At 36.5% G+C, this 27,704-nt stretch overlaps 3 protein-coding genes across 3 annotated transcripts in view; all 3 read right to left on the bottom strand.

Moving 5' to 3' along the window:
- tbcd (tubulin folding cofactor D) overlaps window positions 1-9,741 on the bottom strand; it is a 64,434-nt gene extending 54,693 nt beyond the window's left edge. The window contains exons 1-7 of the mRNA XM_073837897.1: window positions 9,265-9,741; window positions 8,045-8,095; window positions 7,878-7,975; window positions 7,688-7,789; window positions 6,983-7,129; window positions 6,750-6,805; window positions 414-546 (exon numbers count right to left, since the gene is read on the bottom strand). Of these exons, the coding sequence (XP_073693998.1) occupies window positions 414-546; window positions 6,750-6,805; window positions 6,983-7,129; window positions 7,688-7,789; window positions 7,878-7,975; window positions 8,045-8,095; window positions 9,265-9,433 (756 nt within the window). The 5' untranslated portion in view covers window positions 9,434-9,741. The remainder of the gene's footprint in view (window positions 1-413; window positions 547-6,749; window positions 6,806-6,982; window positions 7,130-7,687; window positions 7,790-7,877; window positions 7,976-8,044; window positions 8,096-9,264) is intronic.
- A 2,303-nt stretch (window positions 9,742-12,044) lies between these two features.
- Window positions 12,045-20,018, bottom strand: fn3krp (fructosamine 3 kinase related protein). Its single transcript, XM_073849291.1, has 8 exons — window positions 19,952-20,018; window positions 19,776-19,866; window positions 16,283-16,336; window positions 14,582-14,733; window positions 14,410-14,501; window positions 14,231-14,313; window positions 14,004-14,126; window positions 12,045-12,916 (listed from the first exon to the last, which is right to left on the bottom strand). The coding sequence occupies exons 2-8, from the start codon at window positions 19,860-19,862 to the stop codon at window positions 12,578-12,580; spliced, it is 930 nt and encodes a 309-aa protein (XP_073705392.1). The 5' UTR covers window positions 19,863-19,866; window positions 19,952-20,018; the 3' UTR covers window positions 12,045-12,577.
- Window positions 20,019-22,804: 2,786 nt separating this feature from the next.
- LOC141319959 (verrucotoxin subunit beta) lies at window positions 22,805-27,166 on the bottom strand. The gene is given in 6 exon segments (XM_073833282.1): window positions 22,805-23,196; window positions 23,247-23,336; window positions 25,163-26,675; window positions 26,678-26,795; window positions 26,797-26,839; window positions 27,046-27,166. Coding segments are annotated over 6 exon segments (2,247 nt in total). The 5' UTR covers window positions 27,137-27,166.
- Between the last annotated feature and the right edge of the window lie 538 nt (window positions 27,167-27,704).

Raw genomic sequence — 27,704 nt, 5'->3', positions numbered from 1 at the left:
TACTAAACAAGCATAGGAATTACAGGCCTAAAGGCCTATCACACCCAGAATGAAAACCATAAAGATAACCATTTTAGCATCCACTGCAAATGACAATAATATTATGTTTATTTTAAGCACGCACTGCAGTTTTGTCATCTGCAATATATCTGTAATATTCATTGTATTTAATGAAAAGTCAATATTTTATTTCTTGAAATCTCTGTGGACCATGACCAACAGTATAAAATGTTCTATACATTCTCTATGTACTAGTGAACGAAAAAGAATAACACAGCATACGACTAAGGATCAACTACAGATCAACTTGGATTGTTATGTCAAGCTTTTGCATGTTCAATATTTCAATTCTCCTGAAAATAAAAGAAGGAAGTGGAGAACATAAACAGTCCTCTATGCAATTGGAGGCTCACCAGGGATTGCAAAGCTCCATCAAGGGTTATAGTTCCCTCCATGGTCATCTCACAGGTCTGAGAGATGGTGGTCAGACACCAGTCCAGAAAATCACCCAGACGCCTCTGCTTTACATCTGGACGGGTCACAAACCTGTGTAGATAATACAAATCATCCAGTCAAAGAGATAATCTATAAATGTTTAAACAGTGCCCTCTACTGGTCAGAGAGTAAAGTTGTCATTATTTTGCCATAAACATAATTTTTGGACATTATAAGCAGCATTACATAAACTCAAATGGATACCTGGACCATTTCCAATCTGGTTTCAGACCACATCATAGCACAGAGACAGCGCTCATAAAGATAATAAATGATATTCGCCTAAATTCTGATTCTGGCAAAATATCAGTGCTGGTATTACTAATAATAATAATTAATAATAATAATTCATTACATTTATATAGCGCTTTTCTAGACACTCAAAGCGCTTTACAGTGTCAGGGGTATCTCCTCATCCACCACCAGTGTGCAGCATCCACCTGGATGATGCGACGGCAGCCATAGTGCGCCAGAACGCCCACCACACACCAGCTGACTGGTGGAGAGGAGACAGAGTGATGAAGCCAATTGGAATATGGGGATGATTCGGAGGCCATGATGGTCAGAGGCCAATGGGCAAATTTGGCCAGGATGCCGAGGTCACACCTCTACTCTTTTCGAAAGACATCCTGGGATTTTTAATGACCACAGAGAGTCAGGACCTCGGTTTAACGTCTCATCCGAAGGACGGTGCTTTTTGGCAGTATAGTGTCCCCGTCACTATACTGGGGTGCTAGGACCCACACAGACCTCAGGGTGAGCACCCCCTGCTGGCCTCACTAGCACCTCTTCCAGCAGCAACCTAGTTTCCCCAGGAGGTCTCCCATCCAGGTACTGACCAAGCTCAACCCTGCTTAGCTTCAGTGGGCGATACTAGATCTCAGTGCTGCGTTCGACACTGTCGATCATAACATTCTTCTAGATAGACTGGAAAACTGGGTCGGGCTTTCTGGGATGGTTCTCAAATGGTTCAGGTCATACTTAGAAGGGAGAGGCTATTATGTGAGTCTAGGAGAACATAAGTCTAAGTGGACGTCCATGACATGCGGAGTCCCACAAGGCTCAATTCTTGCGCCGCTGTTGTTCAGCCTGTATATGCTCCCACTAAGTCAAATAATGAGAAAGAACCAAATAGCATATCACAGCTATGCAGATGATACCCAGATTTACCTAGCCTTATCGCCAAATGACTACAGCCCCATTGACTCCCTCTGCCAATGCATTGATGAAATTAACAGTTGGATGTGCCAAAACTTTTTACAGTTAAACAAGGAGAAAACAGAAGTCATTGCATTTGGAAACAAAGATGAAGTTCATAAGGTAAATGCGTACCTTGACGCTAGGGGTCAAAAAACAAAAAATCAAGTCAAGAATCTGGGTGTGATTCTGGAGTCAGACCTCAGTTTCAGTAGCCATGTCAAAGCAGTAACTAAATCAGCATACTATCATCTCAAAAACATTGCAAGAATTAGATGTTTTGTTTCCCGTCAAGATTTGGAGAAACTTGTTCATGCCTTTATCAGCAGCAGGGTGGACTATTGTAATGGTCTCCTCACCGGCCTTCCCAAGAAGACCATTAGACAGCTGCAGCTCATACAGAACGCTGCTGCCAGGATTCTGACTAGAACCAGAAAATCAGAACATATCACACCAGTCCTCAGGTCCTTACACTGGCTTCCAGTTATGTTTAGGATAGATTTTAAAGTACTTTTACTTGTTTATAAAGCACTCAATGGCCTAGGACCTACATACATTGCAGATATGCTCACTGAATATAAACCTAACAGACAACTCAGATCACTAGGATCGAGTCAGTTAGTAATATCAAGGGTTCACACAAAACAAGGGGAATCCGCTTTTAGCTATTATGCCGCCCGCAGTTGGAATCAGCTTCCAGAAGAGATCAGATGTGCTAATACATTAGCCACATTTAAATGCAGACTCAGAACTCATCTGTTCAGTTGTGCATTTATTGAATGAGCGCTGTGCAGCGTCCGAACAGATTGCATTATTTCATGTATAATCATTTTTACTGTGTTAATTAATTTTAAATCATTTCTTAAATCATCTTAAATGTTCTTAATTTTTTTTTTTTATTGTTGTGATTATTATTTTTAATTTTTATGATTTTTTATGCTATTATGATTTTAATTCCTTTTATGTACAGCACTTTGAATTGCCATTGTGTATGAAATGTGCTATATAAATAAACTTGCCTTGCCTTGATTAACATCTGAAAATAATGCAGGGTGATTTTTTTTTTACTTTTAGAATCAGAATTTTAGAATCAGAATCATTACTAAAACTTACTAATAGTCCATGTGACATCAAGGTTCAACCATAATTTAATAAAGCTACGAGAGACTTTTTATGTGCAAAGAAAACAAATATGATGCATGCCCCTCAAACGTGGTAGCTGCTTTGCTGTCTATGCAGGGTCAGAAAGCTTTCATCAAATCAGATTTCATCAAAAATATCTTCATTTGTATTCTGAAGATGAACAAAGGTTATACATAGGTTTATAGGTTTAACACGACCAAATTATCATTTTTGGGTGAACTAACCTTTTTTATCAGTGTTTGGAATAAATTACCAGTTTGAAATTATTCATGAAAGTGATTTGAACTTACCAGCTCAAAGGCTGTTTTGACTATTTAAGTTTAATAAGAGACATATTTAAATCATTTGAGTTTCAGCCCTTTCATATTGGGAAGACACAGAAGCATGGTGAATACTGTCTAATGAGAGACTCTTTAAGAAAATGAAAGGGCACAAAAACAAAAACAAAAAACTTTACACTGTAGCTTAATTTTATATAGCTATTTTTTTTATATTTAATTATTTGATACACCGACCAGGCATAACATTATTACCACTGAGAGGTGAAGTAAATATCACTGATTATCTCTTCATCACTACACCTGTTGGTGGGTGGGATATATTAGGCAGCAAGTAAACATTTTGTTCTCAAAGTTGATGTGTTAGAAGCAGGAAAAATGGGCAAGCATATGGATTTGATTGTGATGGCTAGATGACTCAGCTCTTGTGAGGAGTTCCCAGTCTACAAGGGTCAGTATCTATCAAAAGTGGTCCAAAAGTGGTGAACCGACAACAGGGTCATGGCGGCCAAGGCTCACTGATGCATGTGGGGAGCGAAGGCTGGCCTGTGTGGTCCAATCCAATAGACAAACTACTGTAGCTCAAATTGCTCAAGACGTTAATGCTGGTTCTGATTGAAAGATGTCAGAATACACAGTGCATCACAGTTTGTAGACCCATGTCCACCTCTGAAAGCGCTAACACTAGACACGTGACCATCAGAACTGGACCACGGAGCAATAGAAGAAGGTGGCCTGGTGTGATGCTTTGGGCAATGTTCCGCTGGGAAACCTTGGGTCCTGTCATTCATGTGGATGTTACTTTGACACACACCACCTACCTAAGCTGGTTTGAAGAGCACAACAATGAGATTGAGGTGTTGACTTGGCCTCCAAGTTCCTCAGATCTCAATCCAATCGAGAATCTGTGGGATGTGCTGAACAAACAAGTCTGATCCATGGAGGCCCCACCTCGCAACTTACAGGACTTAAAGGATCTGCTGCTAACATCTTGGTGCCAGATACCGCAGCACACCCTCAGGGGTCTAGTGGAGTCCATGCCTCAATGGGTCAGGGCTGTTTTGGCAGCAAAAGGGTGACTAACACAATATTAGCAAGGTGGTCATAAAGTTATGCCTGATCAGTGTATCTTCCCCAGTGCCACCCAGAAAAAAAACATACAGTGCACAGCATAAATGAGTACTCTTTACTTAGAAGACATGTTAGGGCTCTTTATATATAATATTTCAGCAAGTCTGCTTGATCATTTACCAAAGAAGAATGGTTAAATTATTTAGGTAATACTATTTTCTTATTAAAGTGATAAAATGTTGTGTTGCAAAAATGAGTACACACTCCTGAAAGTTACTAAACTACCCTAAATAAATAAAAATTGCTGGTGTAACGTTAAGGCAAGTTTTGATCAACAGGTAAGTACAGTGCCTTGCAAAAATATTCATACCCCTTCATTTTTTTCACATTTTGTTTTGTTGCAGCATTATGTTAAACTGCTTTAAATTACTTTTTTTCCACATCAATCTACATCTCATACACCATAATGACAAAGCACAAAACAGGTTTGTAACAACTTAGCAAATTTATTAGAAATCAAAAACTCAAAAGATCCCGTTGCATAAGTATTCATACCCTTTTCTGGGACACTCGAAATTTTGCTCAGGAGCATTCATATTGCTTCTAGATGTTACTACACTTCGAGTGGAGTTAAACTGTGGCAAATTCATTTGAATGAGTATGATTTAGAAAGGCACACACCTCTCAGAAAAGGTCTAACAGCTGAAAATGCATATCAGAGCAAAAACCAAGTCCTGAGGTCAAGATAACTGCCTGTAGAGCTCAGTGACAGACTTGCGTTAAGACAATGATCTAGGGTTTAGAAAAAAATCTGCTGCATTGAAGGTTCACAGAAGCATGTAGCCTCCATTATCCATAATGGAAGATGACTGGAACAACTAGGACTCTAGAAAATGTCTGCCAGCCCCCATCCAAGCTGACAGAGCTTGAGAGGTGAAAAGGTGAGGCAAAGAATGGCAGATAATTGCCAAATGCAGATGTGCAAAGTTTGTCACATCATACCCAAAAAGACTTGATGCTGTAAAGGTGCTTCAACTATGTGCTGAGTTAAGGGTATGAATACTTATTTCAGTTAGGGCTGGGCGGTATACCTTTTCATACCGAATACCGGTGTTTTTTTTTTAAATGATATTCATTTTTCATATACCCCAATACCGGTGAGTGTGTGCGTACAAAGCGCTGGGAACACGTATGTTGACGCAAACAGAAACCGCAGCTTGCACGTGCTTGTCTGAAGCAACACATCTGAGGTGTGGACGTATTTCAGTATATCTGAGAAAGACCCAGGGTTAGCGATTTGCAAAACTTGTAATGCCGAAATTTCAAGAGGGGGTGTGTCTGCAGAGATGAGAGCAGAGATCGGCGCATTGTGCGCAGACAGATGTAGCTTTCAGTGAGAGAAAAACAATGGCTTTACGTTGGTGTTACGTCGCAATATTTTAAAGATATGTCTTTTCTATATACTGTATTTTTATTAATATTTATGCTTTAAAGCCAATGGATATCACACAAGCAACGTGGAAACTGATCAATATGTTAAAGTGAAAGTAAAAACTGACTTTCAGCATCTGATGTGCATTCTTTCAGACAATGAGAGACGATTATACTTCATATGCTGATATTAATTTAGTCCCTTAATATTTTTCTTGTGCCCCGAACATGGTGGGAAAAATAAATAAAAAAGAAACGTATTTTGTGTAAGGTTTGTTTTTGAAAGTCTTAAATAAAGCTCTTAATTTTCATTGATGACTGCAGTGTTATTAGGGGGTTATGAAAGTCCTAATTATGATTTCAGGTGGTCTAAAATGTGGGGACTGAAAGACAAGAATTGCGATGAAACTTCAAAAGGCTATCCATTGAATAAATATGAGCGCTGCACGTTTCAAAATCATTTGTTGCGCTACTTTGTATACCATTCTGACAGCGCCTCCTGCTGGAAGAGAAACGCGTAGACTTGTAAATGTGAACTTGTGAAGAATGCACAATAAAGTGTTGTGTATTTTGACTGCAAATCATGAATTCTGATTTCTTCACCTCATTACAATTATGAGTGCCACTGTCACTTCTTTGTGAACAGCAGCATTTTGTGAGACCAATCAAACCTGGGTTAATACTAGTCCGGTCAATGTAAGCCAATATACTGCAGTAATTATTCTCTAATTTATTAGGAAATGTGGTTAACATCTAGTCATGCATGAAAAAAAAAAAAAATACCGTCATATACCGTGATACCGTATAATTTTGAAAAATACCGTGATATAAATTTTTGGTCATACCGCCCAGCTCTAATTTCAGTGTTTTATTTTTAATAAATTTGTAAAATTTGCAAATCTGGTTTAAAATTATGGTGTATGGAGTGTAAATTGACGTGGGGAGAAACTAATTTAAAGCAGTTTAACATAATGCAGCAACAAAACAGAATGTGAAAAAAATGAAGGGGTATGAATACTTTTGCAAGGCACGGTATGTTGAACCAAAACTATCAAAGAGAAGCAATTTCTTGACAGTTAAAATGTTATATAGCCTACTGAATCAAGAGGAAAGAACACATAACATGTAACTTACTTTGACACCAGCACTGATGCAGCATCTCGAGATTTGTCACTCACTCTGAGAAAGGACTGCAGCAAAAATTAATTAATCATAATGGCACACAGGTAATGTTAAATAAAATTATTAAAAAAAAAAAAGCATGATTAGTAAAACTGACAAAGTATTAATATTACAAAAAATCATGATTCAACTAAATGGACTCATTGACATATAAAGCAAATGTTGAAGTCTACTGTCGGTGTTACCTTGGCAACAGCCAGAATACGGTCCATGATGGGCTCTCTGTTTAGCCCGGGGTCAGTGGACAGGTGGCCATCCAGACGGGACAAGTCAAAGGGAATGAGACATGTCATGGAGAGCCAGAGGAGGAGTATGTAGCGTGTTTCCCAGGTCTAATACAGAAACATAGTCACTAAGTACATCTACTATCTATATTTTGTGGTTTTGGAAGGGTAAAATACAAATAACACATGGGTTCTATTCTTTCAGACGTGATAAATGGTTACTTGCTGCAACTATTTACTACCTGAAGCTGTTTACTCATCATTTCTTGGGATGACTTGTGTTTTGTTACTGTTTTTTGGGCACAAAAAAACTTCAAATCCCTCTGCAGTCCCTCTATTGTCCCTTACAATTCATCTTTGATCATTAAAATGACATTTAAACATTTTTTTACAATGAAAATAATTTCTTTATGTCTTGCATGTAACTGTAGAAGCTTAGTTCTTTTCATATACGTGGATCCATGAATATGCTACTTACTTAATCTTAAATTTTCATCACAGGGGGTATTTAACTAACATTATAAATTACATTTAGGGGGAAATTCATTCATGTATGATCTGATCTGACCTCTGTAGGACTCTAGACTTTAGCTTGCATGATTATGTTACACTTTGGGGCTCATGACAGAGCCTATGATCAGTAATGAAACTGAGGGACTAACTCACCTCAGTGTCTTTTGGGTCCTGTCTGCATAAAAGGTCCAGAACCGGTTGAACATCTGACACCTCGTGGGGGAACAGCTGCATGAAGATCTTATAGCCTCTAACCTGTGGAAGCACCAGGAAGCACAAAATCAGACAGAAACTCACAAATAGAGGTTATCAGTCAAACGTAGAGAGCCTTGCTCTGTCTTGCCTTTGAGATGATGTAGAGGAATTTGAAACAGAGATGGACCAGAAGAGGTGGCGACTTCTCATTGCGGATCATCTCCAAGAGCATGTTCAGCATCCACTCTGCACAACAGCAGTGTTCAACCACAGATCACATTCATCATGTCCTTCACATTCATGATCTCAACTTACCTAATTGAGGATCCAGAAGATGTGGCTGTTCCTGGTAGCGATCCATGATAACTGCAAAAGTTACCCAAGTCATACATGTCATCTTATATCATGTTACATATTGCACAACAGACCACATACAAACACACCGCTTACTGTCACATTACAACAAAAATAGCCAAGCAGACAGATATAAAAATATAGATATATAGACAGATTGCAGAATCTGCAAAATAGTAATTATTTTCGAAAATAAGAGGGATCTTACAAAATGCATGTTATTTTTTTATTTAGTACTGACCTGAATAAGATATTTCACATAAAAGATGTTTACATATAGTCCACAAGAGAAAATAATAGTTGAATTTGACTGTATGATTTGAGATCCATCTTTTCACACTGAGGACAACTGAGGGACTCATATGCAACTATTACAGAAGGTTCAAATGCTCACTGATGCTTAAGAAGGAAAAATTACGCATTAAGAGCCGAGGGTATAAACTTCTGAACGGAATGAGAATATGTACATTTTTCTTATGTTGGATGAATATCATCTTTTTTTCATTTAGTTCTGCAACAGAAAATACTTGCATGTTTCCCAGAAGACAAAATAAGGTATATTTACCCTCATCTTTTCACCCCCAGCTCTTCAGCATCAGTGAGCATTTGAACCTTCTGTAATAGTTGCATATGAGTCCCTCAGTTGTCCTCAGTGTGAAAAGATAGACCTCGAAATCATACAGTCATTGTTGGAAAGGGTTCAAACACACAAAAATGCTGAAAAACCAAAGAATTTGTAGGGCCTGAAGGATTTTTCTGAAAAGAGCAGGCAGTTTAACTGTTCAGGACAAACAAGGGACTCATGAACAACTATCACTAAACAAACCAAAAAAATTGAGGTAACAACGCAGTGTTAAGAACCAAGTGTATGGAAACTTTTGAACAGGGTCATTTTTATAAATTCAACTATTATTTTCTCTTGTGTACTACATGTAAATGTCTTTTATGTAAAAAAAAAATCTTATTCAGGTCAGTACTAAACATAAAAATAACATGCATTTTGTATGATCCCTCTGATTTTGGTAAAATTAACATTTTGCAGATTCTGCAAGGTGTATGTAAACTTTTGACCTCGCCTGTAGATAGATAGATAGATAGATAGATAGATAGATAGATAGATAGATAGATAGATAGATAGATAGATAGATAGATATGCATGCATGCATGACAACTAGTCTTACCCACAAACTTCTCGATGGTGGCTTCTTTGCTGATCGTGTCGTGATGAATGTCTGGCAGACCGCTGATGAGAGCTCGAACCTCTGCGCCATCACCGAACTCGGACATCACACACGCCTGAGCCACCACCTCTGGTTCCTCTCCATTACACCCAACCTCCATCGCTGACATGATCTACCTCTGTAATGTCAGAGATGTCTCTGGCTGATCAGATAAAAAAAATTACGTTGTGTTTCGCCTGTCTCAGCCTAGAATATCTGACAGATGCAAGTCGCTACCGCTCACAATGACGCACTCATTTAACTCCAACCTTAAGCTTCAGTCACTTCTCAGTTTATCTATTACACTGCAAAACGTAGGTTAAAAACAACTCGCAGTCTTCTTCAAAATATTGACAAGTGGTTGTACATATGACATAATCTGAAAAGAGTGCAAGTAAAGTGTAATGCATGCCGCCTCGTATTATTATGATGATCGCGCTGCTGTCTCACACGGTAACGGCAAGTCGAGAAGGACAAAAGAAATCAAAAACGCGTTTTACTTCAAGTTTGAAGTCTTTACGACGTGAAGGAAATGTTGCGATGTATCTCGCCAATGGTGTTTTTACCACAATATCGTAGTTAATATGTTCTTAAAAGAACAGTAACTAAAAGGGCGTACCAGTATTAAAAACGTTGCTTGATATAGCCACCATAGTCATCAATAAGCACTCACTGACGAAAATATTTATTTTACTTTATACATCCACCCGTTTTCTAAACCAAATTTTGGTGTCACGGGATTTTATATTAATTTACTTAATATAAAATAACGTAAAAAGCCATTTTAGACTTTATTTTAGGTTATATCTTTTACTTCACTTAAAAGTGCTGCCATTTGTACTTTTTATGGTTTGTTTTTCGGTCTTATCTGTGTCCAACTATTTTTAGCTGTACAAAATAGCTCGTTTTGCTGCTTGATATTGCAAATTGGTGTCTCTTACCATATTATTTACCATAATATTACCGTGTTATCCTAAAGGAGTAGTTCACTTTCAGAACAAAAATTTACAGATAGGCCTAATATACTCACCCCCTTGTGATCCAAGATGTTCATGTCTTAAGGAAATGTTTTTTGAGGAAAACATTTCAGGATTTCTCTCCATATAATGGACTTCTATGGTGCCCCCGAGTTTGAACTTCAAAAATGCAGCTTCAAAACCTCAAATGCTCGTCTTTTCTAGCTGCTGTGTAGAGATTAAAAAGTATATAAATTGTAAATGTTTTTAGAAAATAACCGATCGTTTCGCTAGAAAAGACCCTTCTTCCTTGGCTGGGATCATTTAGAGCCCTTTGAAGCGGCATTTAAACTGCACTTTGAAAGTTCAAACTCGGGGGCACCATAGAAGTCCATTATATAGAAAGAAATCCTGAAATATTTTCCTCAAAAAACATAATTTCTTTACGACTGAAGAAAGAAAGACATGAACACAGGGCCGCTGCTGGCCAAATGGGTGCCCTAAGCAGAAATTTACTTTTGTGCCCCCTCCCCCAAATATTACAGAAGTAAAAATAAAATAGGCTAAAAAAAAAAAAACACCTACTATAGGGGCCAAAATAGAACTTTATTCAAATAAAAGTAAATAGTAAATACATAAATAAATTGTATCATTTATAAATTACAATTGCAGCTCTACAGCAAAAAATACATACTAAAATATTAAACAAGGAATTCGATCATCATGTAAGTGTAACAACTGCATTTACCAGGCCTTTGGTGAACTTTTCAGGCATTTCTATTAAAATTGTAATGTAAACTGTTAATTTTGTATTAGATTATGTATTTTAACACTGTTATTTAATTACACTATATGGTCATTATTAATCAATAATCATAATTACCATAATTGTTTTAATATAATGCATTTTAAGTCATTTTGTTTACTTAGATATGCCTGTATTCATGTTAAGAAAGATGCGTTAGTCGTGAAATTATTACCGACATTAAAACACATTATTAACGTTGACAGAATAATATAAAGTTTCACAGGATTATGAAAGTACCTGAAAGTGATGCACGGGCTTCATCTTGGGCTTTTTTTTTTTTTTTCTTTCGTTTCTCGGCGCCGGACTGTTGATGTCTCTTTCCAGGACCAGGCATATTGTTCATCAATTATTATCATCATTTTTGTCCAAATAGGCAGCCGTAAACAGAGGTGAGGGCGCGTCGCGGCGCAGATGCTGCGCGTCACCACGTGTGCTTACTAGCCTAGTCTGCGTTCACCGTAAAATGCAATATATACATTTATATTTTTATACTTTTGTTTATTTGTGTATGTATATTATTAATATTAATTTATTATTATAATATATAAAAACGATTTTTTTTGAGCAGCTGGGATGGTGCCCCCCGGGAGTTGGTGCCCTACGCAGACTGCGTACTCTGCGTATAGGGAGCGGCGGTACTGCATGAACATCTTGGATGACAAGGGGGTGAGTACATTATCTGTCAATTTTTGTTCTGAACGTGAACTACTCTTTTAATTATGAACACACTGGTTTGCTGTGCAGTGAGTTTACTGTAAGTTGTTTTTCTTCTCGTTATTTCCCAATAGTGGCTAATGAACCGGAAGTCTCATCCATAAGCTTACTTTCGCGTTGAAGAAAAAGGTGGACAGAATAGCAAACTACCATACTATTAGCATTATTTCTGTAGTAAAAGTTTACTTGTAGCTTCCCGCCAAACAAAACACACAGAATTAATTATTGGAGGTCACAATAATCAAAAACATGCCAATACAAAGTGTTTTTTAAAGTTTTATTTGATACATCTTTTATGTATCCGATGAGACTCCTGCAAGCTGAAAGTTTACAGTACAACAAGCTCACTAGCTGTTTCAATAAACCATACTCGGATGTTTTAAATCATCAGTAGGTAGTTAGTAACACTGTGGTGAAATGCAACTTTTTGTTATCATGATGCTACTTAGTGCACACATTTTAAAGGAGTCTCGTAAATGAAGCTCTTTTCAAAAGCATATTAATATAGTCAAGTTAAAGTGCAATTCACAAATTCATTTTTGGTCATTGTTTGGAAGCATAAATTCACAGTTTTATGTTTTAAAATATATACATTATATACAAGACATTTCTCATCTGTGTAAAATATTTTAAGACAGACTTTTTCATCATTTCATTTCATTTCCGTCAGACTGGTAATGTTGGATTAAATTCAGTTGGTCATGCACAAGTGTGTGACTTATTTGTGGGTTAGTTTAACATCTACCTTCATTAATGAAGACTTAATGAATCACAACTTGAATGAATCAGGGTGGATCTACTTTGTTAGATCCCTCATGATCCGTAGAGAAGAACCCTTGTAGCCACCACCAAAATGATTCCAGTGGTTCAGATAGTGGAACAGCTGGTATAGCTGTTGCCTCTTTGCAAAACCAGCGGTCTTGGGGATCTTCTCATGGTAAGCATTGTAAAAAGAACTCCCAAAACCTCCAAACATGCCAGCTATAGCTAGCTCAAACTCTGAATGGCCATAAAACGATGCTGGGTCAAAGATGATGGGACCGTCAGAACATTCAGCCACATTTCCTCCCCACAGATCTCCATGCAGCAGAGCTGGAACCACCTCAATGTCTGTAAACAGCTGAGGGATCTTCAGCTAAACAAAAAAAACAAAAAACTTTTGTCTGAAATATACATATCACAAAATATTGCAACAACATGAGGGAGAGTAAACGATAATAGAATTTTCATTTTCATTCAAGTTTTATGACAAAGTCTTGCGTCAGAATAAAAAAAAATAAAAAAAATATAATAATATTAATCATGATGCTTTATAAAAAAATCATTAAACATTATTATTATTATTATTATTATTACTTTAACATGGACATTATTTTGTTTGTTAGTAGATAATGTTAGATAATTTTCTGTTTTTAGGAAGTTTTGGATAAACATTATGGATAATTATCAAGTAGTGAATTATTTGGAGTACTTTTACACTTCATTTCACTACTATTAAATGACAACATATATCAAAAATAAAAAGATCAATATACAATTTGAAATTATCAAATTATTTGAGATTCAATCAGTAATTGATTTAATTGTAATGAAAGAGTTGGAAAGTAAGATCATTTTGTTACACAAGCCAAATTTTTAGAAAAACATGCACTAATTATCATAATGATGTAAATTTATATTCTAATGAATTACTAGTATACATTTTTAATGAAAAGGTTAACATTTTTATTTCATGTCTTAAAGCATTAATATACTGTTTATATTCTTAAATTATTGTTTAATGTTTAAATTAGTTAAATTAATTAACATCCAAAATAAAAGTTTGTGTGTGCATAATGTGTGTGTGTACTGTCTATATTTTTATGTACATATAAATACACAGACATATTTAAGAAAAACATGTTGTTTATACATTAAATATATTTAAATATAATATAAATTATATGAAGATAAAAATATGCATGTGAACATTTTCAAAATATATAGGCTACTGCATGTGTGCGTCTATATATACATAAATATAAACAGCAACCACACATATATTATAAAAACAAAAACTTATTTTGGATGTGAATAATCACAATTAATTGTTTGAACAGCACTAGTTTAAATACATACAGCTTTACTCCAGTTAGTTTATTCCATCTGAAAACTAGAGATGATATGTTTTTGTGTTTGGGTGTTAGTATGCTAAAGTATAAATTTGAGCAGTTTGGTTTTACTTGGAGTTTGGACCACAATTCCCTGGCTTCTCTGTCTCCATACGACTGTTCCACCAAGCTGAGCTGGTACTGAAGCCTTTGCTGGGAATAAAAGGACACCCAATCACCCTGCCAATCATTTACCTGAAAACCAAAGGAGAGATAAATAAAAAACTCTCATCATAAAGTATGTTTGAATATGAATCACCCCAATTACTTTTATGATCAGACGCCGTAGTGATGCTGACCTGAGGGATATAACCACAGCAGGTAGCCACATGAAACCCAAACTTGTTGGCTATTTGAACTTCAGACGTTCCTGATCCTTTCCCTTCATAAACACAGAAACTCTAATAAGTAATAATGTAATTGAAAAGTTTCTATCAATTCAATATTAAAAAAAAGAAAGGAAGAAAACAAACATTACCAACAGTCTGCTGTTCCTTGTTTTGTTTCTCTATCTGTCTTTTGTTGTGCAGATGCAGGTCAGCTAGTTGTTCCCCCAGTGTTGATGAGTGTCTACACAAAAATTAAATATTATAAAAAGAGCGCATACTAAGCCATTCTCACTCCTGGGTTCCCATGATTTTGAGTCATACTTATTTAGGCTCTTCATATCCACATGTTCCATTATGAAAAGAGCTCCACTTCTCTCAAGGTCCACGATCTTCATGGGCCTGGGCACTTTCACTGTGTTTGTAGCCAGGATCGCTTCCAAGCTCGCCATCTCTCCATCAAACATCCTTCTAGCCTAGAGAGAAAGAAAAAGATCAGACAAAAGCTGATGCTTGGTAATGCAAGCGTATACAATTACATGGCATCGTGATCAAATCATTAATTTATTTACTTTTAAATAATGACTATAAAATGACACTGCATGATGTGTAACAGATCATTACACTATGAGACAGTAATAATAAGACATAATAAGAAGAAATAAGAAATAATATACATTACCACTCAGTAAGACTTGTAATGTTTTTTTTTTTAAAGTCTCTTATGCTCATTTAGAATATAATTTATTCCTGTGATGCAAAGTCGAAATCTTATCAGCTGTTACTCCAGTCTTAAGTGTCACATGATCCTTCAGAAAATATTCTAATATGCTGATTTATTATTAGAATTATCAATGTTGGAAACAGTTGTGCTGTCAAATATTTTTGGAACCGGTGATTCTTTTTTTTGGGGGGGGGGGGGGGATCTTTGATGAATAACAAGTTAAAAAGAACAGCATTTATTCAAAATATAATTTTCTAACAATGTAAATCTATGCTATCACTTTTTGTTTATTTAACACACGCTTGGTGAATAAAATGATTAATTTCTTTTAAAAAAATGAAAGAATAAAAATGTACTGACCCCAAACTTTTGAACAGTAGTGTATGTTGTTTGAAAAGATTTCTATTTTAAATAAATGCTGTTCTTTTTAACTTTTTATTCATCAATATCTAATTTTTCAGAATCCTGAAAAATATTTAAAAAAAAATTAAACAACACAGCTGTTTTCAGGACTGATAATAAATCAGTATATTAGAATGATTTCTGAAGGATCATGTGACACTGAATACAGAAATAAATTCGATTTTTAATGAATATTAAAATAGAAGAACATTGTTTTACATTGTAAGAATATTTCACAACATTCTTTTCTGTATTTTTGATCAAATAAACATAGCCTTGATGAGCATAGAAACTTATTTAAAATACATCTTACTAATCCCAAACCATTTGACCAGCAGTGTATATAATACTGTATGTCAGATTTCAGTGTTATTTTGACCACTGAACTAGGAAATGTCAAATCTGGTCAGCCTAAAATACACAAATTTTTCTGCATTTGGTATATTTTTAAAAAGAAAATAATCGCTTTATTTATCAAGAATGCATTAAATTGATCAAAAATGAAAGTAAAGACATTTATAATGTTTAAAAAAAAACTAATCGAAATTATTAAAAAAGTTTTTTATTCATCAAAGAGCCCTGAAAAAATAAACTGTGAAAAAAACTTTCTATTTTCTATAGAAATATTAAGCAGCACAACTGTTTTCAACATTGATCATAATAAGTATCTTTCTTGACATCAGGTGACTGCATTACTAAAGACTGCAGTAATGATGCTAAATACTGTACAGCTTTAATATTTCACATAAGCGACTTGTTTCAAAAGCATTCCAAAACAATTCCAAACTTTTGTGGAGTGTTATGTACATTAATTTAACAAATGATATTATTATTTCAAATAGCACTGCAAGTGTGCAGTGCAAAACCAGTGCGTCCAGTTCAAGTGTATATGTCCTCACCTCATTCTTGTGGTTGATCTTGACGAACACTCTGCCAGAGTCAGTGTCATAACTCTGGCCTTCACTGATATGGCGAGTTGATAATGCCTTTTCTAAGGCTAAGCACAAGAAGACGAAGGCGCAGTCTACCCTTCCGTCGCCGTCAGTCCGTGTCAAATTTTGAATGGGATTAATAGGGAGGGCAGACGACGTACCCGCGGCGATGTCACGGCGACGTCACTGTTGGAACCAATAATGGCGGCAACGTGACGGCGGCGTACATGAGAAATGTATAAAAAAATTACGTGTGATAAGTACGTCTGAACTAGGTGCGTCGCCCCACAAGACGCCTGATACATACGTCGTCTTCATATACATCGTCTCACAAGACGCCTGATTCATACGTCGTCTCCTTCAACTCAATTTAAAGTTTGCATTAAAGTAGATGTAGGCTATTTGTTATAGGCTATTACTTTTATTTAGTTAAAACAGTGCATAATAATTGCTGCATAATATGAAGTCTTTTTCGTGTATGATTAAGATGATGTGATAATGATATTTCATGTTCTGTTTAGCTATTAGGCTACATTAGTTTTGGATTATGTCCGATGCTTCTTTTTCTTTTTGTAATTATTGCATGAGGAGTAGACACATTGTATAATGTCTTTTAAAATGCGTAGGTCTATGTTAAATTCCCTTAATTATAACATTTTTAGCGTGTTTTTAAAAACATTTATTTGAGCAATAATACATCTCATGTAGACCATTCATATGTAACACGATTTCAAGTCAATAATAGAATCCATTAAAGAGCAAAACAAATAATAATTATAATTTAAATCTATTTTTTATTCTCCAGTCGAAAAAAGTAGCCTAAATTATGTCAGTGATTCTCTCATTTTTAAAGAGTATCTAAATTATTTTATTTCGATCTGCAGTATAATAAAAAATAAATGAAAATTATTATGCAGAATATTAAATGAACATTATGCTAGCCTAACGAATTTTCTTCATAACGAATAGCCTACTTCAAAACGAAGTCTACATGTATTCATTAATCACGAATATGATAATATAGCATTATTTGTTCATGCATCAATCCATTAAAGAGCAAAAAAAAAATTTCGTCTGCTGTGTATCCAAAATCCAAAATAGCAACCTCCTTTTAAGAAATTGCACAAATGTTTGCTGATTTTAGCATGCACTGAGCACGTTTTTGCACTTTAGAAGAATAAATGAAGATTGCTTACCTAACACGGCAAACGAATTTCAAGAAATCTTTTTTTTTTTTTTTTGATGGATTCTACAATCAGGGATTAAAATGAATTGTCTGTAGACCTAAGTTAAATGCAGGCTATTTTTTTTTTTATTCGTTACATTTCCCAAGTTAATGATTACAACGAAATAAAACACTACGTAATAAATTCCAGTCACTGTAATATCAAAACCAAAGTATACAAAACCATATATATATATATGTATGTATGTGTGTGTGTGTGTGTGTGTGTGTGTGTGTGTGTGTGTGTGTGTGTGTGTGTGTGTGTGTATGTATATATAGTTTTGTATATCTACATATAATTTTGTTTCGTCATATTCGTGATTTATTCATTTATATATGAAAACTTCGTTTTGAATAGGCTATACCTTATGTATATAGGTTATGAAGAAATTCGTTAGCCTAGTCTGAAGTTGTTTTATTCTTCATAACAAATTTTTAGAAGTTAAAAATCTAAAAATCGAATCTATAGATGGGGCAATAAGCTTAACTTGTGTTAGACTGCCGATCGAAATAATACTTGATCATCTTTAAAAATGAGAGAATCACTGACATAATTTAGGCTGTCGATTGAATAAAAATGAAACTATTTAAATTTGCAGGTAAACTTACGAATTGAAAAAGACAAGAAATAAAGCACAATGCTTTATTTCCGAAATGGAAATAAAGGAAATGCTTCTCCACTATAGCTGCAGTGACAAATATGTTTAAAAAATCTTTGTGAAAACGAATGGCAATGACTGGTTCTTGGATTCTAAGATTATTATCTTTAGACACAGTCTGACACTTTTTTGCCAAGAACAGACCCAGACCTACTGGGCACGATCCGTCCTTAAGACCAAATTCCATTCATGGCTGTAGCGTAGCGTGTCGGCTTTAGTTTCAGGAATTTATCATTGGGACGCTAATCGGCCATTTTAATTGAAAGATGAAGGCGGTGATATTAATGTTGTCCACTAGATGGAGCCACAGGAGAAGGAATATTCTACCCCTAATATAAGTGGGACTGACAGCTTGACATCCATTTTTCCCAGTGAACTCATCTGGCCACAGCACAGAGATGAGATGAGCTATGGCCCAGTGGACCAACAGCATCACTTGATATATAGCTTTCTGATGAGCCAAATCTGATAACCTTAAATATTACTAATACTACTTATATATACTACTACCCTGCTCACAAACTGCTTCAAAACAGCCCAATTTAGATACTATAAAACTCTTTTTTATTTTGCCTCTGTCCCGTTTTTTAGTGTGGTGTAGCCATCAAAATTTGTTTATATTTACAAAATATATTTAAGTTGGTCAGTGAAACTTGGAAAATCTATTCTTTGTACTTTTGTCAATTAAATAAAAGTTAAAGAGAATTATCAAATTTACAGATTCCTGATTTTTATTGCATTTTACAATTTGTTATTAAATTATTAAACATTTATCTGAAACATTATGTATTGTTCTTGTTGGGATTTTTATTCATGCTGTAAAATGTATTAATTATTTTAAAAACATTGTGTCTATTTTGTATTTTTTTAGTCATCAAAATTATTGGATAATAAAATGAAAGTGTACTTTGATTTTTATTCTTATGATTTTTTTTTTCTATTGATCTAGTATTCTGACAATCCATAACTTATGATTTCATTCTTAGCTTTATTCCATGTGCAAGGAGAGTATGAACAGTGCCTTCAAGTGATGAGATTTTAAAAACAAAAACTTTTGTTTCACAGAAGAAAGAAAATAACAAAAGGACTGAAATGAAATTAAAATGATTAGCCTGTAGTGATTACTTGGTTTTGAAGTTCTTCATTTTCGTTAACTATCCCTTTAAGTAAAATGCAAATACATCCCTTTAAATAAAATAAAACACAAGGCTATATCCATCAAAATATACTTAAGGTATTGTTTAATTACTTATTATGTTACTTGATTTTAAATAAACATGTTCATCTTTGATTTTTATTGTATGAAACTGGGGAAATTACCGCTGTGCTGACAATGTATTACAAATTCAACAAACCTAACAGAGACATTCTTATCAGAATCAGAATTCCTTTATTTATCCCCGAGGGGAAATTCTATTCACACGTCTATTGAGGCGACGTAACTTATCACGCGTCTGTTGAGGCGACGTACTTCTCCACGGCGTTGGTGTCACGCGTCTGTGTGGCGACGTAACCCTTCTCAAACGAAAAAGTACACGACCGTCGCCTTCGGCTGGTAATCCGTGGCACGATCCACTCGCCATACACTGATGCATCCTCCTCCTGAATGACCAGTGCTCTTCAGAAGAGACGTGCCCAGCTCTCTCTTTAGCAACGCCTCCATCTCACTGCACAATGCTCATACAACCATACAATCAATATAAAACCAATGCGTTTCTACAAAACTGGTTCATATTGCTCTAACTTACTTACAAGTGCTGAGTAATATCTCTAGGTGCTCACATGCGCTGGTATAACAACACTGGGGTGTGCAGGTTTACTGTTGCTCAACGACATGTCAAAATAAAAGTCCAGTATTTTCGCACTGTATAGGTAATGAGAAATGTTTATGCTCATGCGGAACCATGGGTCCGTGTCTTAGACCTAATGCTCCTCCGTTTTCCTTTTTGTTGATTCTGCAATGTGCTAATAATATTTTTGCCTTTCAGATAAATCTCTTTTTCTTGGTTTCTGCTTTGTCTATCAGTAATTCATATTAATGACACTTTAAAACATAAATGTGACCCCAATAATTATATATAAAAAGTGATTCATACGTTCTGTAAAAGTTTAATATTTCACATTTTGTGCTATTACAACTAAATCAGCAAATGTTTCAATTTATTTCCTATAATATATCTAAATGTGTTAAAATTTAAAAGCAAATTCATTTTGTTCTTAATGGGGACATCTTCCCCCATCTTACATATAAACAAATTTTGAGGGATGTGTTCCAGTTAAAATTGGTTACATTTTTAAGAGAAAATTGTAGTATTCTGGAGTAACCATTAGGTGTGCTCTTTGTCCCGAGAGCACGGAAGGTGACAACCATCATCCCAGTATCCAACTGATCAGAACTTCACCATCATGGAGTGGAAAGGAAGGCAGCCTCCATTATTAAACCCTTCACACCCTTCAGATACATTAGTAAGGTGCAGGACATTTCAAAGCACCTTCGGCCACACACACACACACACACACACACACACAAGAAACTCCTATTATGCTCTTTATTTTGTTTTTGTGGTGCACTAGAACATGCTCTCATGCATTATTTTTCACATAATTTACATTATTACTGTAGCTTTCTCCCCAGGCTGGCACAAATGGCTCGATTAGTACCGGGTTTGATGATGGTCCGCCTTCAGAAAAAACGAAATCTGTTGTGATTGGTTAGCAGTTCCACTGCGTTGCGATGTGAGAACAGCTTATGCCAAATTCAGACTGCACGATTTTCAAAGCAATCGCGTCACAGATCTTTTCACACTGCATGGCTATCTGGGGTAGCATTCCGTTTGCTGTTGTGTTCACGCTGCGCGATGGATCGGCGACAGGGGGTTTCACACTGCATGACTTTACAATAGGAAGAATCACCGACAACTTTGTCCGGGTCCGCAAACAACCAAACACACGCGAGAAGTGACATGGAAACAACGCAAATTCAGGCGTGCAAGTTCTCATGTGAGACTGGGATTATTATAAAAAAAATGGTGGCCCGCAAGAAGCTTGTCATACAATTTGCATGTGCACTCATTTGCAGCGAAAAGAAAAGAAGCCGAAGCTATTCTTGTTGATACTGTGGTCTATACCTTCGTAACTCCTCCCCCAACTTCCCCCTGGCCTGGATGTTGCTGTCTCATTGGCTGTAGGTAATCGCCGATGTGATTTTCAGTCAGATCACCTTTCACATGGCATGATTTTGAATCGCCGACAGGTCCAGATACTTAGCATGCCAAATATCTCACGGGTGTCGGCGACACGTCGGCGATTCTCTCAGATCGCGTCTTTGATAGTTCACACTGCGTGATTGTCACTCACGTGAACGAGCACCGATTTGCCAGTGATTTCGGGCATTTGTCGGTGATTTCTCAAAACCTGTCGGCGAGTCAAAATCGGGGCAAAAATCATGCAGTCTGAACTCGGCATTAGACGGCGTTTCAGTCCTGCCACGTCCTTTCCTAAAGCTGCAAGTTCCGTGTACAACTGTGCAAGCTAGATTAAAGTGATTCTTAATTTTAAAATATGGATATTTTCCTTACAAAACACATCGGATCGCTAAAGGAGACTTTTACTGACCCCTCCGGAGCTGTGTGAGGCACTTTTTCTTATGGATCGACTTGTTTTGGACTGATGGAGAGAGACACTTGTCTATGCCATTCAGTCTATGCCGTTCTAATGCTTGGGAGCTTTTTAATATAACTCCAGTTGCATTCATCTGAAAGAAGGAAGTCATATACACCTAGGATGCATGGAGGGTGAGTAAATAATATGCTACAGTAGTGGTGGTAGCAACCTGCGAGATTATAAAGTTTTAGCAATAGGCCATATCACCAGAGTGTGTGGCAATAAAGGCAGACAGAGTGAAAAAGTAACAAAACAAAGCGCAAAAAAGAAAGCAGCATTCAATGTGAGTGAATCTGAAGAAACACACTTTAGCATGTGTGGAAACGTATGTGTTAAATACAATGTTGACTTAAAAAACTATAAAAAAACTTTTTTGCTTTGCTTGAGGGAAAAAAAAAATCGGTTTACTAAACTAGATGTGAGTCAAGCATGTCAACTCCAAAAAATGAGAACAATAGAGGGACGGTTGCTTGCAGCTTATGCCTGGAGTAGTTGTTTATCTTGACTATATGGTCACTGGAGTAAATAAAGACAGTCACACTGAAGACACTGGATGAAGTGCTGATTTATTGATGAAGTAAATGTGCACTTGAGAAAAAGGTGAAGTATTTAGGGCCTACATTTTTTTCTTCCTTTTTTTCCAGGTACAAAAAGCAAATTCAGCATGAAGATGTACATAAATTATACATTAAACAGAAAAAGATTTGGTATGTTCAGTTTGTGCTATTAATGTGGTTTTTGTTCTATTTACCTGAACATCAAACATTATAATTAATAAAAAACAAGTAAAATACAAATGAATGATTCAAATCTAATACTAGACTTTTATTCATAGAATCTGATGCATGCATTAATTTCAGTATGTGTTATATGATCTCTGCAAAATGTATTATTTGGTAACGTCCAGCAACAGATATACATGTACAGTACAGCTTGAGGCATCTAAATGAAGTAGAAGCCCAGAGCAGTAACACAATGTTTGCTTCTAGCTGTAATACCGTAACATTTTCCAGACTTCACATCAATTTTCACAGGCTCACCCAGAATTCCTCGCGGGATAGATAATTTTGTTGTTGTACCATCACTTTTGGCAACCTCAAATTCCAGCCCACCAAGCATGTTCTTATCTTCATTCTGCCACAGTGTTGCAGCAATTATTTTATCATTGTCGTCAATTACAAGTTCTTGTTCTATTCCGAGTCCTGCAGTGTTACCAACATGGATCATGTGGCCAGTTTTAAAAACCACTTGGATTGCTTTTATAGAGCTGTGGAAAAATAACTGTGGCACAGAAAATATGTCATATTAATGAAAGTTAATGAAAACAGTGTGAGGTAAGAAATAATATTAAAGTAATCTAGACACACCATAGGCCAACCCGGATAATAAACTCTGATCTTCTTAATGGTGGTGATGGATGGAGTCATAAAGGTGACTTCACTACCTTCTGTCTGACCCACAATCACAGGACGTGCTGAGAAAGGGAAAAAATTGTTATGCAAATAGTAGCAGAATACAAATGTTCATAGTCAGTTTGCTTATTATAACAGTGATAACTGCTTTCAAAAGAATCTTTATACAGGAAATCCTGGGGGTCAAACATCATTAAGTTTTTCCACCTAAATGATGCCTCCATTATAAATGTGTTTTTATAAATGTGAGGTAAGCATGGGTGTGTTCTGGCTTACCGAGGCACTTGGAACAATTAAAAGAAAAAGTGAAAGTGAAATATTTTTATTTTTCTGGTTTTCTGCATAAACTTGTCATTAAATTTGATTTGTTTTTCACCAACAATAAAGTAACTAAATCACTAGGCTTCTGGTGTCACTAAATGCCATTTGGAGTCTGATGTTAGCAAACCAGAAGTCAAATCAATGAGTCTAAACAAGAATAAAGGTGTGGTTTAGAGCTAAACTGGCTTATATAAACACCCAAACTGTGATATTGTGCTATTCACAAGCAGCATTAGCTTATGTTAGCCATGCCTCACAAAATCACAAGATCTCAATTGACCTATGATCAAGAGTTGTTGATATGCATGTAGCTGGAAAGGGTTAGAGAGTGATCTCAAAGACTTTAGATATTCATCAGTGCACAATTAGACAAATTGTCTATACATGGAGACAATATGGTACTCTGGCTACTCTCCAGTGGGCACCCAGCCAAAAACTCTCCAAAGGCACAACACGGAATGCTCAGTGAACCTAGCTAGATGGTAAAATCATGCTGTAGAGTTGGAGTGGCAAGTGGATGGCTGGAGATAAGAAGTTTGGATACTTCTGCCTCAGTCATGAAACAGAAAGAGAAGAGAGGAGTTTTAGCACTGGATGTGGTTGGTATGAGTTCCTGTGTGTGTGGAGCTGAGAACTAACTTCTGATTGTTCTAGGTTTGTCTGTGAAGAATGTAGCAAAATCATCAGCAGTTAAAGAGGTGGTGGAAGGAGGTGAAGGGGGGCAGAGGAAAGAACTGAATGTTACAAAGAGATAACATGTGTCTGAAGCGCTGTTGATCTTGTTGTGGAAATATGAAGATTTGGCACTATGGAATTCAGCAGAGAAAGATGATTGGTTGCCTGATTTGTGAGTGCTTGTGGTGGTAAGATGTTTAAAATCAAATGAAGCAGCATAAGGCATCTCCAGATGAATGTTGAAGTCACCAAAGACTATAAGTGGACTGCCATCCTTAGTCTGAAGTCACCTAAACATGACCCTAAAGATCAAAGTAAATCTACTACAGAATGGCTTCGAAGACATAAAATCCACCTTTTTGAGTGGCACAGTCAAAGCCTAGACCTCAACCCAATTGAGTTGCTGTGGAATGACCTCAAGAGAACCATTCACATGAGACGTCCTAAGAATATGGGTGAGCTGAAGCAGTTCTGTAAGGAAGAATGGTCCAAAAGTAAAAGCCTCCTTTAGCGAGACAATGTGTTTATTCAAAACTTAAGAATCACTTTAATCTGACTTGCGCAGTTGGAATTGCTTACATGGAATTTGCTGCTTTGGGAAGGGGTGTGGCAGCACTGTAAATTCCCTATAAAAACCATAGTTAATTCCGTTTAAGTTAAATTTGCATGTTTCTCTTACGTATCTCTGTGACCTACCTGTGAATATCGGACTATCAAGCACCCGAACAAAAGAAAACTTACAATTACTTACGATTATTAATTATGCAATGATCTGACAAGTATATCAATCTATAAACCTATATAGAAGTAATAAATGGAATTATATGTTTATATTTATGATGTTTAAACAATAATACATCTAAAATATAACAAAATCTAAGGTAACACTTACCGGAAGTTGGTATGTGGGTGATAGTGTCACTGGCTTCACTCACTCCCACTGTACTCACTATCCTGTAGCGGATCAAGTAAGGTTTTTCAGACTCCAATCCAGTCAGAATAAAGTCTTCATCAGCTGTGTCTATGACAAGCCACTGTTCTTCAGCTCCAAAATCTTCTTTTAACTGCTTGTACTCTACTCTGTACTCCACTGTTTCTCCAGTTGTAGATTTCTGCAGTTTTAGAGACACAGTTTGTTCCTGGACATCCTTCAGTATCGGTGGGGGAGGTTTGGACACAGGCTGAAACTGTGTGTCTGTCAGATTCCCTTGTTGGTACAGATAGATGGAGGAGCCTTTATTGGAGGGATCATAGATAGCAGAAATAATGAAGCATATACTATTGTCATCTTTATTGGCCCCTGAAAAACTCCTGAAAAGAGATAAGTTCTCTCTCATCTTTATTCTGATATCAGGATCATCGAACCACTTTCTGACAGATGCCACTGGAACCATGTTTTCTTCCCCATCTAACTCTTCAAATTTGTCAGATTTGAGAAACCCCTGTAGTTTTTCAAGATACGGGTCTTCATTCTTCAGAGATGTGAAGGTGAAGCACACCACACAATCAATATCAGGATCATGCAGGAGGGTGATGAGACCGTGTGAATCTTCAATTTTGATCCCCTCCAGCTTCTTGATGTAAGAACTTAAGATTCTAAATTCAGACTTTGCATCTTCTAACCACTGGTTAAGCATCCCAGCATTAAAAGGGAAGTTCCTGTAGATCTTTAGGATGTCTTCTAGTGATTTATCCTCTTTTTCTCCTCCTCGAATAGCAGGCAAGACCCTCGCCACTGCTTTCTGGAGCACTGTCTTATAAATGTTGAATGATTCATGAAATGAGTGCAGTTTCTCTTTGGTGTCACAAAAAACATTTACAAGTGTATTTTCGGACAGGTCATTATATGTCCTCTCTGCCTCCTCCAATTCGTCCATTAAATCTTGAGTGTTGGAAACAAGGCTTGTGCTGATTTCTCTCTCCAACTGAGCTGCTGTTGTTTTTAATAGGTGCAGAGGATAAAGCCAGACTTTTATAGGAACTGCGTTCTGTGGACTTTCCTTCAGCAGAGTGGGGAGCTGTTTGTACAAATCAAGGGCCTCCATGTATGTGGTGGGGTTTTGCTCAAGACAGAAATTACCGTAAAATGTGCAGGTGATCTTATCAACCATTTCCTTTTCAGCATCTGTCATTTGTGCAGATCCATTTCCTTCAATTGAAAATAAAGGGATTTTTTTGACCACAACATTCAGTTCCCCCTCAATCTCCTGCTTGTTTTCCTTTTGTAAAATCATCCTATCAAACACCATGAAGGCCTGAGCTCCGTAAAGTACAGCTGTAACCACATGAGTTGCAGTTTTCTGGTCAAACACCTGAGGGTAGGTGATCTGGCCCAGCTGGGTCATAGTGAGCTGCTCGAATCTGGACGTTTCACTATAATACATTGTCACTCTGGACTGCTGGTTTTTGATGTTTTGGTGTCATGCAGATACTTGGCAGATCCTCCAACCTCCACAAGCCCGCCCAAAAAGCTGGCCTTCAAGGAAGCACTTATATCCAGGAGACTGGACTTACTAGAGAGAGATGTCCAAATCTTCACTCAGTAATTGCTTAACCCACAGAGTAACACCTGAAATGAAATGTGGCTTTAACAGTTATTTTACGTATGTGTTTTTTTGCAGATCTTGTATCTCCAAAACAGTTTTAAAATCATTCAATATTTGTTTACTTTGACATATTGTCTCCCAAAATACCCACAAGTACTGTTTGTTTTCATTTACAATTGGGTAAAAAAAAATGGAACAAAAAGCATTTCAATAAAAGTAGGTACACCACCTGGAATGAAGGAATCACTGCGGCAGTCATAAAGCATCCCAGGAAACAGAGGTCTTCCTAAGGCTGCCACTTCACGGGGATTTGATGCCATGGCTGCAGTAATTATCAAAGAACAAAGATTATTTATAGATAGTACATTTAAAAATAACTTTACCATTTTTAAATTCTTGTTACAATCCAGTTAAAGTCTGTTAAGTATAGAGATTATTATAGATTTGCTGTCCTCTGAAAATAACTCAACATACAGCCATTATTGTCAAAGTAGCTGGCAACAAAAGTGAGTACACCCTAAGTGATAACATCAGTATGTTGTTTAACCATGCAAAGCCACATGTCATATTTATCATGTTCATGTTTTTGTCTGCTTGACAGGACCATACAAACTTGTGTATCTTGTATTAGAGCAGTTTAGGTGCTTTAAGTAAAATTCTCTCATACTGACCACTGGATGTTCAACATGGCACCTCATGGCAAAGAACTCTCTGAGGATTTGTGAATTAGAATTGTTGCTTTCCACAAAGATGGCCAAGACTATTAGAGATCAGTAACGCCCTGAAACCGAGTTACACTACAGTGGTCAGGGTCATACAGAGGTTTTCCAAGATAGGTTCTATTCGGAACAGGCCTTGCAAGGGTCGATTAACGAAGTTGAGCACTCC

This window comes from Garra rufa, chromosome 1 (genome assembly GCF_049309525.1).
Source record: "Garra rufa chromosome 1, GarRuf1.0, whole genome shotgun sequence".
NCBI lineage: Eukaryota > Metazoa > Chordata > Actinopteri > Cypriniformes > Cyprinidae > Garra > Garra rufa.
This window is presented reverse-complemented; position numbering and strand designations above follow the sequence as displayed.